General features: G+C 47.5%; 1 protein-coding gene across 4 annotated transcripts in view; it reads left to right on the top strand.

Moving 5' to 3' along the window:
• LOC115107802 (nuclear receptor coactivator 1-like) overlaps positions 1-15,896 on the top strand; it is a 108,054-nt gene that overhangs the window by 55,297 nt on the left and 36,861 nt on the right. For all 4 annotated transcript variants that reach the window (XM_029631458.2, XM_029631456.2, XM_029631455.2 and 1 more), the window contains one exon: positions 8,230-8,396. In XM_029631458.2, coding sequence (XP_029487318.1) covers positions 8,230-8,396 — 167 coding nt within the window. The remainder of the gene's footprint in view (positions 1-8,229; positions 8,397-15,896) is intronic.

Here is a 15,896-nt window from a genome sequence, read left to right as displayed (position 1 = left end):
CCTGGGAGCTCTGATCGGCCCCCAAGGTAACGAGACGCCCCTGTGTGTCTCTGGTCTCTGAGAGAGAGAGAGGGGTCTAGGGTTCGCCCACCAACCAATAATTCACAAAATAAACACACACCAAATTGAGACTGCATGCAGAATTCCAAAACTATCCTCCGTGTACAACTTAAAACACCAAATAATGCATGCAAAGCGGAATTAGGATGATACTCGCTCATTATCAAAAATCTACAACCACCTAAAATTCTACAACCACCTAAAAGGAAGCGATTCCCAAACCTTCCATAACAAAGCCATCACCTAGAGAAAGATGAACCTGGAGAAAAGTCCCCTAAGTAAGTTGGTCCTGTGGCTCTGTTCACAAAAACAAAGAGACCCAACCAAATCATGAGAAAACAAAAAGATAATTACTTGGCACATTGAAAAGAATGAACAAAAAAACAGCGCAAACTAGAATGCTATTTGTCCCTAAACAGAGAATACACAGTGGCAGAATACCTGACCACTGTGACTGATGGCGCAGCAGAGGGGGAAGACGAAGCGGCCACCTGGTCAGGCTCCGTAGACGTGTACATCGCCCACTGCTCCCAAGTATACTGCAAGCCAATGTAAAGTCTCTTTCCAGAGAGACAGAAGAGATTGAAACATTCTCTGTTTCACAGAAACATGTCTCTCCATGCATCGCGCCAACAGAGATAAACACCCTCTCTGGGAAGAGGAAGGGCGGGGGTGTATGCTTCATGATTAACAACTCATGGTGTAATCATAACAACATACAGGAACTAAAGTCCTACTGCTCACTCTACTTAGAATTCTCTACAAGAACCATTCAACGCTGGTCTGACCAATCGGAAGCCACACTTCCAAGATTATTTTGATCACCCGGACTGGAATATGTTCCGGTCAGCCTCAGAGAATAACATCGACCTATGCGCTGACTTGTTGAGGGTGTTTATAAAGAAGCGCATTGGAGATGTTGTACCCACTGTGACTATTAAAACCTACCCTAACCAGAAACTTTGGATGGATGGCGGCATTCGCTCAAAACTGAAAGCGCGATCCACCGCATTTAACGGTGGAAAGAGGTCTGGGAATATGGCTGAATATAAACAGTGTAGTTATTCCCTACGCAAGGCAATCAAACAAGCAAAATGCCAGTACAGGGACTAGATGGAGTCGCAATTCAACAGCTCAGACACAATGTATGTGGCAGGGTCTACAGGAAATCACGAACTACAAAAAGAAAACCAGCCACGTCACGGACACCGACGTCACGCTTCCAGACAAACTAAACACCTTCTTTGCCCGCTAACAAGGACGGCACCCCCCCTTCCCCTTGGTTGATGTGAGTAAAACATTTAAACGTGTTAACCCTCGCAAGGCTGCTGGCCCAGATGACATCCCTAGCCGCGTCCTCAGAACATGTGAAGACCAGCTGGCTGGTCTGTTTATGGACATATTCAATCGCTCCCTATCCCAGTCTGTTGTCCCCACATGCTTCAAGATGGCTATCATTGTTCCTGTACCCAAGAGTGCAAAGATAACTGAACGAAATGACTACCGCCCCCGTAGCATCTGTCATCATGAAGTGCTTTGAGAGACTAGTCAAGGATCATATCACCTCCACATTACCGGCCACTGTAGACTCACTTCAGTTTGCATACCGCCCCAACAGGTCCACAGATGATGCAATCGCCATCACACTGCTCACTGCCCTATCCCATAAGGACAAAAGGAAGGCCTATGTAAGAATGCTGTTCATTGACTACAATCAGCATTCGACACCATAGTACCCGCCAAGCTCATCATCAAGCTGGAGACCCTCGGTCTCCACCCCGCCCTGTGCAATTGGGTCCTGAAGTTTCTGACAGGCCACCCCCAGGTGGTGAAGGTAGGAAAAAACATCTCCACTTTGCTGACCCTCAACACTGGGGCTCCACATGGGTGCTTGCTCAGCCCCCTCCTATACTCCCTGTTCACCCACGACTGCGTGGCCATGCACGCCTCCAACTCAATCGTCAAGTTTGCAGACGACAGAACAGTAGTGGGCTTGATTACCATCATTGATGAGACAGCCTACAGGGAGGAGGTGAGGGCACTCGGATTGTGGCGTCAGGAAAACAACCTCTCACTCAACGTCAACAAAACAAAGGAGATGATCATGGACTTCAGGAAAAAGCAGAGGGAGCACCCCCCTATCCATATCGAAGGGACAACAGTGGAGAAGGTGGAAAGTTTTAAGTTCCTCGGCATACACATCACAGACAAACTGAAATGGTCCACCAGCGCCTCTTCAACCTCAGGAGGCTGAGGAATTTGGCTTGTCACCCAAAACCCTGACAAGCTTATACAGATTCACAATCGAGAGCATCCTGTCAGGCTGTATCAACCGCAAGGCTCTCCAGAGGGTGGTGCGGTCTAACAACGCATCACTGGGGGCAAACTACATTGAGACCCAATCACACACTTTAATAAATGGATCACTAGTCACTTTATACAATGCCACTATGAATAATGCCACTTTAATAATGTTTACATATCTTACATTACTCATATCACTTGTAAATACTGAATTTATACCATCTATTGCACCTTGTCTATGCCGCTCGGCCATCGCTCATCCATATACACTGCTCAAAAAAATAAAGGGAACACTTAAACAACACAATGTAACAACAAGTCAATCACACTTCTGTGAAATCAAACTGTCCACTTAGGAAGCAACACTGATTGACAATAAATTTCACATGCTGTTGTGCAAATGGAATAGACAACAGGTGGAAATTATAGGCAATTAGCAAGACACCCCCAATAAAAGAGTGGTTCTGCAGGTGGTGACCACAGACCACTTCTCAGTTCCTATGCTTCCTGGCTGATGTTTTGGTCACTTTTGAATGCTGGTGGTGCTTTCACTCTAGTGGTAGCATGAGACGGAGTCTACAACCCACACAAGTGGCTCAGGTAGTGCAGCTCATCCAGGATGGCACATCAATGCGAGCTGTGGCAAGAAGGTTTGCTGTGTCTGTCAGCGTAGTGTCCAGAGCATGGAGGCGCTACCAGGAGACAGGCCAGTACATCAGGAGACGTGGAGGAGGCCGTAGGAGGGCAACAACCCAGCAGCAGGAGCGCTACCTCCGCCTTTGTGCAAGGAGGAGCAGTTGGAGCACTGCCAGAGCCCTGCAAAATGACCTCCAGCAGGCCACAAATGTGCATGTGTCTGCTCAAACGGTCAGAAACAGACTCCATGAGGGTGGTATGAGGACCCGACGTCCACAGGTGGGGGTTGTGCTTAAAGACCAACACCGTGCAGGACGTTTGGCATTTGCCAGAGAACACCAAGATTGGCAAATTCGCCACTGGCGCCCTGTGCTCTTCACCGATGAAAGCAGGTTCACACTGAGCACGTGTGACAGACGTGATAGAGTTTGGAGACGCCGTGGAGAACGTTCTGCTGCCTGCAACATCCTCCAGCATGACCGGTTTGGCGGTGGGTCAGTCATGGTGTGGGGTGGCATTTCTTTGGGGGGCCGCACAGTGCTCACCAGAGGTAGCCTGACTGCCATTAGGTACCGAGATGAGATCCTCAGACTCCTTGTGAGACCCTATGCTGGTGCGGTTGGTCCTGGGTTCCTCCTAATGTAAGACAATGCTAGACCTCATGTGGCTGGAGTGTGTCAGCAGTTCCTGCAAGAGGAAGGTATTGATGCTATGGACTGGCCTGCCCGTTCCCCAGACCTGAATCCAATTGAGCACATCTGGGACATCATGTCTCGCTCCATCCACCAACGCCACGTTGCACCACAGACTGTCCAGGAGTTGGATGCTTTAGTTCAGGTCTGGGAAGAGATCCCTCACGAGACCATCCGCCACCTCATCAGGAGCATGCCCAGGCATTGTAGCGAGGTCATACAGGGACTTGGAGGCCACACACACTACTGAGCCTCATTTTGACTTGTTTTAAGGACATTACATCAAAGTTGGATCAGCCTGTAGTGTGGTTTTCCACTTTAATTTTGAGTGTGACCCCAAATCCAGACCTCCATGGGTTATAAATTTGATTTCCATTGATAATTTTTGTGTGATTTTGTTGTCAGCACATTCAACTATGTAAAGAAAAAAGTATTTAATAAGAACATTTCATTCATTCAGATCTAGGATGTGTTATTTTAGTGTTCCCTTTATTTTTTTATTTTTTTGAGCAGTGTACTCTGAAACTAAACTCAAAATCCAAATAGCTTCACAGATCTTCATTGTAAAGGGTTTAAACTCTGCTTCCCATGCTTGTTCAATGAACCATAAACAATTAATGAACATGCACCTGTGGGACGGTCGTTAAGACACTAACAGCTTACAGACGGTAGGCAAGGTCGCAGTTATGAAAATGTAGTACACTAAAGAGGCCTTTCTACTGACTCTGAGAAACACCAAAAGAAAGATGCCCAGGGTCCCTGCTCATCTGTGTGAACGTGCCTTTTGCCATTTCCGTACTGTGAGACGTCAAAGACAGTGCTACAGGGAGAGCGGATGGACAGCTGATTGTCCTTGCAGTGGCAGACCATGTTTAACAACACCTGCACAGGATCGGTACGTCCGAACATCACACTTGCGGGACAGGTACAGGACACCCGAGTTACACCAGGAATGCACAATCCCTCCATCAGTGCTCAGACTGTCCACAATAGGCTGAGAGAGGCTGGACTGACGGCTTGTAGGCCTATTGTAAGGCAGGTCCTCACCAAACATCACCGGCAACAACATCGCCTATGCGCACAAACCCACCGTCGCTGGACCAAACAGGACTGGCACAAAGTGCTCTTCACTGATGAGTTGCGGTTTTGACTCACCAGGGGTGGTGGTCGGATTCGCGTTTATCGTCGAAGGAATGAACGTTACACCGAGGCCTGTCTTCTGGAGCGAGATCGATTTGGAGGTGGAGCGTCCGTCATGGTCTGGGGCGGTGTGTCACAGCATCATCGGACTGAGCTTGTCGTCATTGCAGGCAATGTCAACGCTGTGCGTTACAGGGAATACATCCTCCTCCCTCATGTGGTACACTTCCTGCAGGCTCATCCTGACATGACCCTCCAGCATGACAATGCCATCAGCCATACTGCTTGTTCTGTGCGTGATTTCCTGCAAGACAGGAATGTCTGTGTTCTTCCATAGCCAGTGAAGAGCCCGGATCACAATCCCATTGAGCACATCTGGGACCTGTTGGATCGGAGGGTGAGGGCTAGGGCCTTCCCCCCAGAAATGTCTGGGAACTTGCAGGTGCCTTGGTGGAAGAGTGGGGTAACATCTCACAGCAAGAACTTGCAAATCTGGTGCATTCCATGAGGAGGACATGCACTGCAGCTGGTGGCCACACCAGCTTTTTTTTGCCGAATGTAGAAGCACATGCATTTCGCTACACTCGCATTAACATCAATGCAATTTGATTTGACTTTGACCCAAACTTAAAGAAAGCTTCGACTATGTACAGAGTCAGTGAGCATAGCCTTGCTATTGAGAAAGGCCGTAGGCAGAACTGGCACAAATGTGCAAACTGCCCACAAATTTAGGTGGAAACTGAGCTGCACTTCCTGACCTCCTGCCAAATGTATGACCATATTAGAGACACATATTTCCCTCAGATTACACCGATCCACAAAGAATTTGAAAACCAACCCGATTTTGATAAACTCCCATATTTACTGGGTGAAATACCGCAGTGTGTCATCAAAGCAGCACGATTTGTGAACTGTTGCCACAAGTAAAGGGCAACCAGTGAAGAACAAACACAATTGTAAATACAACCCATTTATGTTTATTTACTATTTGCACATCGTTACAACACTGTATATAGGCCTAATATGACTTTTGAAATGTATTTTTTGAGTGTATTGTTTACTGTACATTTTTTCTACTTTTGTTTATTATCTACTTCACTTGCTTTGGCAATGTTAACATATGTTTCCCATGCCAATAAAGCCATTGAATTGAATTGAGAGAGAGAGAGAGACGGAAGGTAGAGCGAATGGTTGACAGAGAGAGTGAGAGAGAATGATAGATGGGGAAAAGGAGAAAGAGACAGTGGATTTGAGAATTGGAACGAGGGGGAAAAAAGAGAGAGGATGGATAGCATCTCAGCAGGGTTCCTCTCATCCCCCTTGTCAGGTGATGATGCCCTGCTGGGTGAAAGAATAACAATCTGGCTGCAGGGTTAGTCCTCCTCTTCTCAGCTGTTCTCCCACTGCTCTGCACTGGTCTTCTACACTGCTCTGTCAGGCTTCTCCATCTCTCTCTCCCTCTCCTTTATTGGCATGGCGTAACAATGTACGGCGTAACAAAAAGCTTACTTTGGATATTTACAATGTTAAGATAATAAGAATCCAAATTGTCAACGGGACAACAGTAACAACAATAACCAAGGATCAAAATAACCATACATTGAACAATAAGCATACGGTAGAGGACATGTGCAGGTTCTCTCTCTCTCTATGCTGGCTTCATGTAGGCCATGAATTATTGAGAGGCTCGCTGTCCCTGTAGATCCGACAGCCCTGATCCTCCTCTCCTCTCCGTCCTTGCCCAGCACTCGTTGGTACCAACCCAGCTGCAGCAGCTGACAGACAGTCTGCCTGGATACTCTCTGATGAGCCCAGGGCCGTGATCTCATCTCATTCACCTCTTTGTCTCCTGTCCTTCAGGAAATCCTTCATCTCCTGACTTTGTTGTACTCTAGAACTAGATATCTGTTTGTGTTTCATGGCCTGTGTCAAGTCAAATGATTATTTATTGAACCTTTATTTAACTAGGCAAGTCAGTTAAGAACTATTTCTTATTTACTGGGATAACACATCATGACGAGAGACTCTATAACACTACATAAAGAGAGACCTAAAACAGCAAAATAGCATGGTAGCAACACCACATGGCAGCAGCACAACATGGTAGAAGCACTTAACATGGTACAAACATTCTTGGACACCGACAACAGCACAAAGGCAAGAAGGTAGAGACAACAATACATCACGTGAAGCAGCCACAACTGTCAGTAAGAGTGTCCGTGATTGAGTCTTTGAATGAAGAGATGGAGATAACTTTCCAATTTGAGTGTTTTTTTTGCAGCTCGTTCCAGTCGCTAGCTGCAGCGAACTGAAAAGAGGAGCGACTCAGGAATGTGTGTGCTTTGGGGACCTTTAACAGAATATGACTGGCAGAACGGATGTCATATGTGGAGGATGAGGGCTGCAGTAGGTATCTGAGATAGGGGGGAGTGAGGCCTACGAGGGTTTTATAAATAACCATCAACCAGTGGGTCTTGCGACCGGTATATAGAGATGAGGAGTATGGAGTGCAGTGATGTGCCCTATAAGCAGCATTGGTTGCAAATCTGATGACCGAATGGTAATAAAACCAAAACAAATCAAACTTTTATTTAAAGTGCATTTCAATTTGACACACACTTTTACATGAAAACAATCATAAAAGAACATAAACAGAGGATGTGTAAAACAATCGCCTATTAAAAGACTGGCTAAAAAGGTGGGGTTTTAACAGTTATTTAAAAACATTAATAGTGTCTGCTCCTCTTACGTGACAGTGCAAGCCGTTCCACAATTGAGGTGCTTTAATAGAGAACGCTCCGCCCCCTGGTTCTGGATCAAGGAACCGTAAGCAGACCAGTTTCTTGGGATCGGCGCGCCCTCACTGGGTTGTATGGGGAACGAGCATGTCTGTCAGATAAGAGGTGGCAAGGTCATGCAGTGCCTTAAAAGTTAAGAGTAAGATCTTAAAATCAGACCGATACTTTACAGGCAGCCAATGTAGTGCAGATAAAACTGGAGTGATGCGCTAATGGCTTCTAGTGTTGGTTAAAATCTGAGCTGCAGTGTTCTGTACCAGTTGTAGGCTTCTAATAGTAGAGTCTAAGCAGCTGGAGAGAAGGGCATTACAGTAGTCTAGCCTAGGTGAAACAAATGCATGGACCGATTTTTCGGAATCTGGCTGAGAGATGACGTGTCTAATTCTGGAAATGTTCCTGAGATGGAAGTATATTGTTTTGGATATATTTTGTATGTCGTCTAGTGACCCTTTATTCTCCGCCGACCATCCTGATCTTACGATCCTTACTATTGTGAAGGGAAATTCACTTGGTTGCAGCTAACACTCCATGAAATCACATTCAGCAAAGTTCTGAACATTTCTCAACTATAAACCTAACCTGTGTTTGTGTCCCTGCAGTGTGGAGAAGCGGCGGCGGGAGCTGGAGTGTCGTTACATAGACGAGCTGGCCGAGCTCCTGTCTGCCAACATGGGCGACATCGCCAGCCTCAACGTCCAGCCAGACAAGTGCCACATCCTCAAGAGCACCGTGGACCAGATCCAGCAGATCAAACGGCGCGAGCAGGGTGAGCACCAGCGCATTAGAAACATACACACACACTTTGGCTCAATCCCAATACCCCTCCCCCTCGTTTTCGAGTGTCCCTCAGTGTGGGATGGAGCAGCTAGTGATGGGGAGAGATGAATCACATTGTGGAATGGGACATCACTACATCATTCGCGAACAGCAGAAGCGGCCAAAGGGTAGCCTACCACGCAATTCATTGACGACAAGCCTTGTTTTTCCGAAATGACTGTACTGACGGCAGTAATAGATTTCCTTATATTTCTTATTCACCAAATAAGTACTTTAATATGAGCAACAAATGAAAACAGCAGAACACCAATGTGTCTGTAATGTACTATCATCTGGCTGTGGTTCAATGTGGAGTAGTAATGTAGCCGTCCTCTGGCTGTAGTTCAATGTGGAGTAGTAATGTACCCATCCTCTGGCTGTAGTTCAATGTGGAGTAGTAATGTACCCATCCTCTGGCTGTAGTTCAATGTGGAGTAGTAATGTACCCATCCTCTGGCTGTAGTTCAATGTGGAGTAGTACTGTACCCGTCCTCTGGCTGTAGTTCAATGTGGAGTAGTAATGTAGCCGTCCTCTGGCTGTAGTTCAATGTGGAGTAGTAATGTAGCCGTCCTCTGGCTGTAGTTCAATGTGGAGTAGTAATGTACACGTCCTCTGGCTGTAGTTCAATGTGGAGTAGTAATGTACCCATCATCTGGCTGTAGTTCAATGTGGAGTAGTAATGTACCCGTCCTCTGGCTGTAGTTCAATGTGGAGTAGTAATGTACCCGTCCTCTGGCTGTAGTTCAATGTGGAGTAGTAATGTACACGTCCTCTGGCTGTAGTTCAATGTGGAGTAGTAATGTACCCGTCCTCTGGCTGTAGTTCAATGTGGAGTAGTAATGTACCCGTCCTCTGGCTGTAGTTCAATGTGGAGTAGTAATGTACCCATCCTCTGGCTGTATTTCAATGTGAAGTAGTGATGTACCCGTCCTCTGGCTGTAGTTCAATGTGGAGTAGTAATGTACCCGTCCTCTGGCTGTAGTTCAATGTGAAGTAGTAATGTACCCGTCCTCTGGCTGTAGTTCAATGTGGAATACATTTACATTTACATTTAAGTCATTTAGCAGACGCTCTTATCCAGAGCGACTTACAAATTGGTGCTTTCACCTTATGACATCCAGTGGAACAGCCACTTTACAATAGTGCATCTAGGTCTTTTAAGGGGGGGAGAAGGATTACTTTATCCTATCCTAGGTATTCCTTAAAGAGGTGGGGTTTCAGGTGTCTCCGGAAGGTGGTGATTGACTCCGCTGTCCTGGCGTCGTGAGGGAGTTTGTTCCACCATTGGGGGGCCAGAGCAGCGAACAGTTTTGACTGGGCTGAGCGGGAACTGTACTTCCTCAGTGGTAGGGAGGCGAGCAGGCCAGAGGTGGATGAACGCAGTGCCCTTGTTTGGGTGTAGGGCCTGATCAGAGCCTGGAGGTAGTGAGGTGCCGTTCCCCTCACAGCTCCGTAGGCAAGCACCATGGTCTTGTAGCGGATGCGAGCTTCAACTGGAAGCCAGTGGAGAGAGCGGAGGAGCGGGGTGACGTGAGAGAACTTGGGAAGGTTGAACACCAGACGGGCTGCGGCGTTCTGGATGAGTTGTAGGGGTTTAATGGCACAGGCAGGGAGCCCAGCCAACAGCGAGTTGCAGTAATCCAGACGGGAGATGACAAGTGCCTGGATTAGGACCTGCGCCGCTTCCTGTGTGAGGCAGGGTCGTACTCTGCGGATGTTGTAGAGCATGAACCTACAGGAACGGGCCACCGCCTTGATGTTATTTGAGAACGACAGGGTGTTGTCCAGGATCACGCCAAGGTTCTTAGCGCTCTGGGACGAGGACACAATGGAGTTGTCAACCGTGATGGCGAGATCATGGAACGGGCAGTCCTTCCCCGGGAGGAAGAGCAGCTCCGTCTTGCCGAGGTTCAGCTTGAGGTGATGATCCGTCATCCACACTGATATGTCTGCCAGACATGCAGAGATGCGATTCGCCACCTGGTCGTCAGAAGGGGGAAAGGAGAAGATTAATTGTGTGTCGTCTGCATAGCAATGATAGGAGAGACCATGTGAGGTTATGACAGAGCCAAGTGACTTGGTGTATAGCGAGAATAGGAGAGGGCCTAGAACAGAGCCCTGGGGACACCAGTGGTGAGAGCACGTGGTGAGGAGACGGATTCTCGCCACGCCACCTGGTAGGAGCGACCTGTCAGGTAGGACGCAATCCAAGCGTGGGCCGCGCCGGAGATGCCCAACTCGGAGAGGGTGGAGAGGAGGATCTGATGGTTCACAGTATCGAAGGCAGCCGATAGGTCTAGAAGGATGAGAGCAGAGGAGAGAGAGTTAGCTTTAGCAGTGCGGAGCGCCTCCGTGATACAGAGAAGAGCAGTCTCAGTTGAATGACTAGTCTTGAAACCTGACTGATTTGGATCAAGAAGGTCATTCTGAGAGAGATAGCGGGAGAGCTGGCCAAGGACGGCACGTTCAAGAGTTTTGGAGAGAAAAGAAAGAAGGGATACTGGTCTGTAGTTGTTGACATCGGAGGGATCGAGTGTAGGTTTTTCAGAAGGGTGCAACTCTCGCTCTCTTGAAGACGGGAGGGACGTAGCCAGCGGTCAGGGATGAGTTGATGAGCGAGGTGAGGTAAGGGAGAAGGTCACCGGAGATGGTCTGGAGAAGAGAGGAGGGGATAGGGTCAAGCGGGCAGGTTGTTGGGCGCCGGCCGTCACAAGACGTGAGATGTCATCTGGAGAGAGAGGGGAGAAAGAGGTCAGAGCACAGGGTAGGGCAGTGTGAGCAGAACCAGCGGTGTCGTTTGACTTAGCAAACGAGGATCGGATGTCGTCGACCTTCTTTTCAAAATGGTTGACGAAGTCATCTGCAGAGAGGGAGGAGGGGGAGGAGGATTCAGAGGGAGGAGAAGGTGGCAAAGAGCTTCCTAGGGTTAGAGGCAGATGCTTGGAATTTAGAGTGGTAGAAAGTGGCTTTAGCAGCAGAGACAGAGGAGGAAAATGTAGAGAGGAGGGAGTGAAAGGATGCCAGGTCTGCAGGGAGGCGAGTTTTCCTCCATTTCCGCTCGGCTGCCCGGAGCCCTGTTCTGTGAGCTCGCAATGAGTCGTCGAGCCACGGAGCGGGAGGGAGGACCGAGCCGGCCTGGAGGATAGGGGACATAGAGAGTCAAAGGATGCAGAAAGGGAGGAGAGGAGGGTTGAGGAGGCAGAATCAGGAGATAGGTTGGAGAAGGTTTGAGCAGAGGGAAGAGATGATAGGATGGAAGAGGAGAGAGTAGCGGGGGAGAGAGAGCGAAGGTTGGGACGGCGCGATACCATCCGAGTAGGGGCAGTGTGGGAAGTGTTGGATGAGAGCGAGAGGGAAAAGGATACAAGGTAGTGGTCGGAGACTTGGAGGGGAGTTGCAATGAGGTTAGTGGAGGAACAGCATCTAGTAAAGATGAGGTCGAGCGTATTGCCTGCCTTGTGAGTAGGGGGAAGGTGAGAGGGTGAGGTCAAAAGAGGAGAGGAGTGGAAAGAAGGAGGCAGAGAGGAATGAGTCAAAGGTAGACGTGGGGAGGTTAAAGTCGCCCAGAACTGTGAGAGGTGAGCCGTCCTCAGGAAAGGAGCTTATCAAGGCATCAAGCTCATTGATGAACTCTCCGAGGGAACCTGGAGGGCGATAAATGATAAGGATGTTAAGCTTGAAAGGGCTGGTAACTGTGACAGCATGGAGTTCAAAGGAGGCGATAGACAGATGGGTAAGGGGAGAAAGAGAGAATGACCACTTGGGAGAGATGAGGATCCCGGTGCCACCACCCCGCTGACCAGAAGCTCTCGGGGTGTGCGAGAGCACGTGGGCGGACGAAGAGAGAGCAGTAGGAGTAGCGGTGTTGTCTGTGGTGATCCATGTTTCCGTCAGAGCCAAGAAGTCGAGGGACTGGAGGGAGACATAGGCTGGGATGAACTCTGCCTTGTTGGCCGCAGATCGGCAGTAATGTACCCGTCCTCTGGCTGTAGTTCAATGTGGAGTAGTAATGTACCCGTCCTCTGGCTGTAGTTCAATGTGGAGTAGTAATGTAGCCGTCCTCTGGCTGTAGTTCAATGTGGAGTAGTAATGTACCCGTCCTCTGGCTGTAGTTCAATGTGGAGTAGTAATGTACCCGTCCTCTGGCTGTAGTTCAATGTGGAGTAGTAATGTACCCGTCGTCTGGCTGTAGTTCAATGTGGAGTAGTAATGTACCCATCCTCTGGCTGTAGTTCAATGTGGAGTAGTACTGAAGCAGGACTTTCATTCCATAATAGCAGTTTGAAATGTAACAGTCCCATTTCCTTCACTCAGTCATTTTCTTCAATTTCTTGGGGATTAATGGCTGTTCTGAACTATTGTGCCAAACGTGTTAGGGTCCATGCACAGATCAGCTACGTAGCTACTCATCCATCCAGAGACATACAATAAGCAAGAAAAAAGTTAGCTACGTTACTTCAGCTGCATTGCATGACTATCTTGTATGTTTTTATTAACGAACAGCAAGGCAAGCTTACAAAATTGTTTATTACATTTGCAGTAAATGCTTTAGCTAGATTCTTTATATCAACTGGGTTTCACAAGATGACACCTTGGTTTGCTCAGGAGTCCCTAAAACATCAAACAACACAAACTACAATTCATACAAATGTCAAATGCCCATATAGCAAGCTAAATGTATAGCTACAGTAGCTGGCTAATGTTCTTTTAATGATTCTTTATGAAGTTATATTTACTTAAATTTGCTTCCATAATAGTATTCTTGTCAGCTATTATTCTTGAAGCAACTTGACAGGGTTGGGTTGCAGAGCTTCATGGGAGTTTTGGGAAACACTTGATAGAAAGACTGCATGTTGATTTGCTTCGTTTATTGTGGGCCTACCAAAGGGCTGAAAAGGCACTACGCCTTGCTCCAAGTTGAATTGGGATACCACTCTGTCTTGATGGGGCTCAGGGGATTGCACAGAACGGAGGGGGAGGGTATTGGGATTGAGCCTCACTTTCACTCACTAATTTACCACTAATTTGAACACACATATGCACTCTCTTGCTGTTTCTCTAGTACACAAACACACACACCCTTACATCCATGCTCGCTCTCATTCCCCTCAGTCACTCAGTTACTGACCCACATCCTCCCTCACTTCTCTGCGTGTTTGCTCTTACTTTTTCCTCGATCCCCCACTCCTACTTCCCCTGAAGACGTCAGGTCTAGGTCTCTAGGGGAATTTTGCACAGCAGTAGGGACCCCTGGGAAATCATACTTTTTAGTCCTCAGAGCTAAATGACAAGCCAGACTAATCCCACCCTTAAGACACTGAAAGCTCGCTGTGACATCATTCTGCTGCATCTTATGTGTCCTTACATGTCCTTATGCGTCTTACTGTATGTTGGTTTGCTTAAGACATACCAGAGTAATATCTCTGTTTATAGGCCCATATGTCTCTGATGCTTACATATCATTGTGTGCATCTTATGTACCCTTTACACGCAAACCTCACCGGCCACGTTGGGAGCGAGCGAGTGTTGCAAAATATATGTACACATACATGTTATTCAATCATTTCACCACATGGCTCGCAAGCGTGAACGAGTGTCTGCGTAGCCAAGCGCTAAAATACAACTTGGTTCTATCTGAGACGCTCCACGAGCTTCAAGTCTCCTCTTATTGGATATCAGGAAGATACAGACCCACTTGCTTGAAAGACAAAAAAGAGAGATGAATTAATGATAACTAGCTAGGTTTCCCTTTTTATCTGTGGATTAGTCAGGGTAGAGAAACACACAATTTTATATGACTCCTGGTGAAAATTCTACAAAGAAACTAAAAAGAGGATCATGCATTTCAGGTAAAATAACAGCCTAATGTTATTCTCCCAGGACAAACTAGTTAAAAACGATAGGTAGCTAAATGTCCATAAATATTTCATGTGTATTTCAACATGCCTCCAAATTAATATAGTTCGTTCAAAGTTGGTTTTGGTACTTTAACTTCCGTGTCATGATCACGTCTGGTGTGGATGGACAAAATCAACATGCGCGCAATGGTGGACGGACGCGTGTGGCCTGTGGAGTCGGCATGTTACATATCCTTAGTTCCATGCATCTGGTATGCCCTTACTCACTCCCATTTAGTTCTACTTTAGTGTTGTCAGTGGTGGTGCTTGTGCACCCAGATTGTCTCTTAGTAATCATTCACTGGTCGGCGTTCTTGGGAAAAGCCATAAAACAATAAGAATCACTGAGTGGAATGGTGTTTGTTCCAGGTCACACTCACCACAGCTGTGGGGTCGATGGTTGAAGTCCCCCTCTGATCTGGCTCCATGCATGGTCCTGATTTCGCACACACACACGGTCAAATCAAATCAAATTTTATTAGTCACATGTGCCGAATACAAAAGGTGTAGACCTTACAGTGAAATGCTTATTTAAAAGAACCTAACCTACAGTGCAGTTTAAAAAAAATACATATGAGAATAAGAGATACAAGTAAAAAGTAATTAAAGCAGTAAAAAATAACAAAATATACACGGGGGTGCCGGTACAGAGTCAATGTGTGGGGGCACCAGTTAGTTGAGGTAGTATCAACATGTAGGTAGAGTTAATTCAAGTGACTATGCATAGATTACAACTGAGAGTGGCAGTGGTGTGGAGGGGAGGGGAGGGAGGCAATCTTTGACAATTTTCAGGGCCTTCCTCTGAAACAGCCTGGTTTAGAGGACCTGGATAGCAGGAAGCTTGGCCCAAGTGATGTACTGGGGCGTTCACACTGCCCTCTGTAGTGCCTTGCGGTCGGAGGCCGAGCAGTTGCCATACCAGGCAGTGATGCAACCATACTCTAGATGGTGCAGCTGTAAAACCTTCTGAGGACCCATGCCAAATCTTTTCAGTCTCCCGAGGGGGAATAGGTTTTTGTCGTGCCCACTTTACGACTGTTTTGGTGTGCTTGGACCATGTTAATTTGTTGGTGATGTGGACATCAAGGAACTTGAAGCTCTCAACCTGCTCCACTGCAGCCCCGTCGATGAGAATGGGGGCATGCTCTGTCCTCTTTCTCCTGTAGTCCACATTCATCTCCTTTGTCTTGATTACGTTGATGGAGAGGTTGTTGTCCTTGCACCACACGGTTGGTCAGGTCTCTGACCTCCTCCCTATAGGCTGTCTCGTTGTTGTCGATGATCAGGCCTACCACTGTTGTGTCATCGGCAAATTGAATGATGGTGTTGGAGTCGTGCCTGGCCGTTCAGTCATGAGTGAACAGGGAGTTCAGGAGGGGCTGAGCACGCACCCCTGAGGGGCCCCTGTGTTGAGGATGTGTTGTTACCTACCCTTACCACCCGGGGGGGCCTGTCAGGAAGTCCAGGATCCAGTTGCAGAGGGAGGTGTTTAGTCCCAGTGATGAGCTACAATTCTCACATAGGTGTTCCTTTTGTCCAGGTGGGAAAGGGC

The sequence above is a fragment of the Oncorhynchus nerka genome, linkage group LG24, assembly GCF_034236695.1.
Source record: "Oncorhynchus nerka isolate Pitt River linkage group LG24, Oner_Uvic_2.0, whole genome shotgun sequence".
Taxonomy (NCBI): Eukaryota; Metazoa; Chordata; class Actinopteri; order Salmoniformes; family Salmonidae; genus Oncorhynchus; species Oncorhynchus nerka.
The sequence above is the reverse complement of the archived record's forward strand: the minus strand, read 5'-3'. Positions and strand labels throughout refer to the sequence as shown.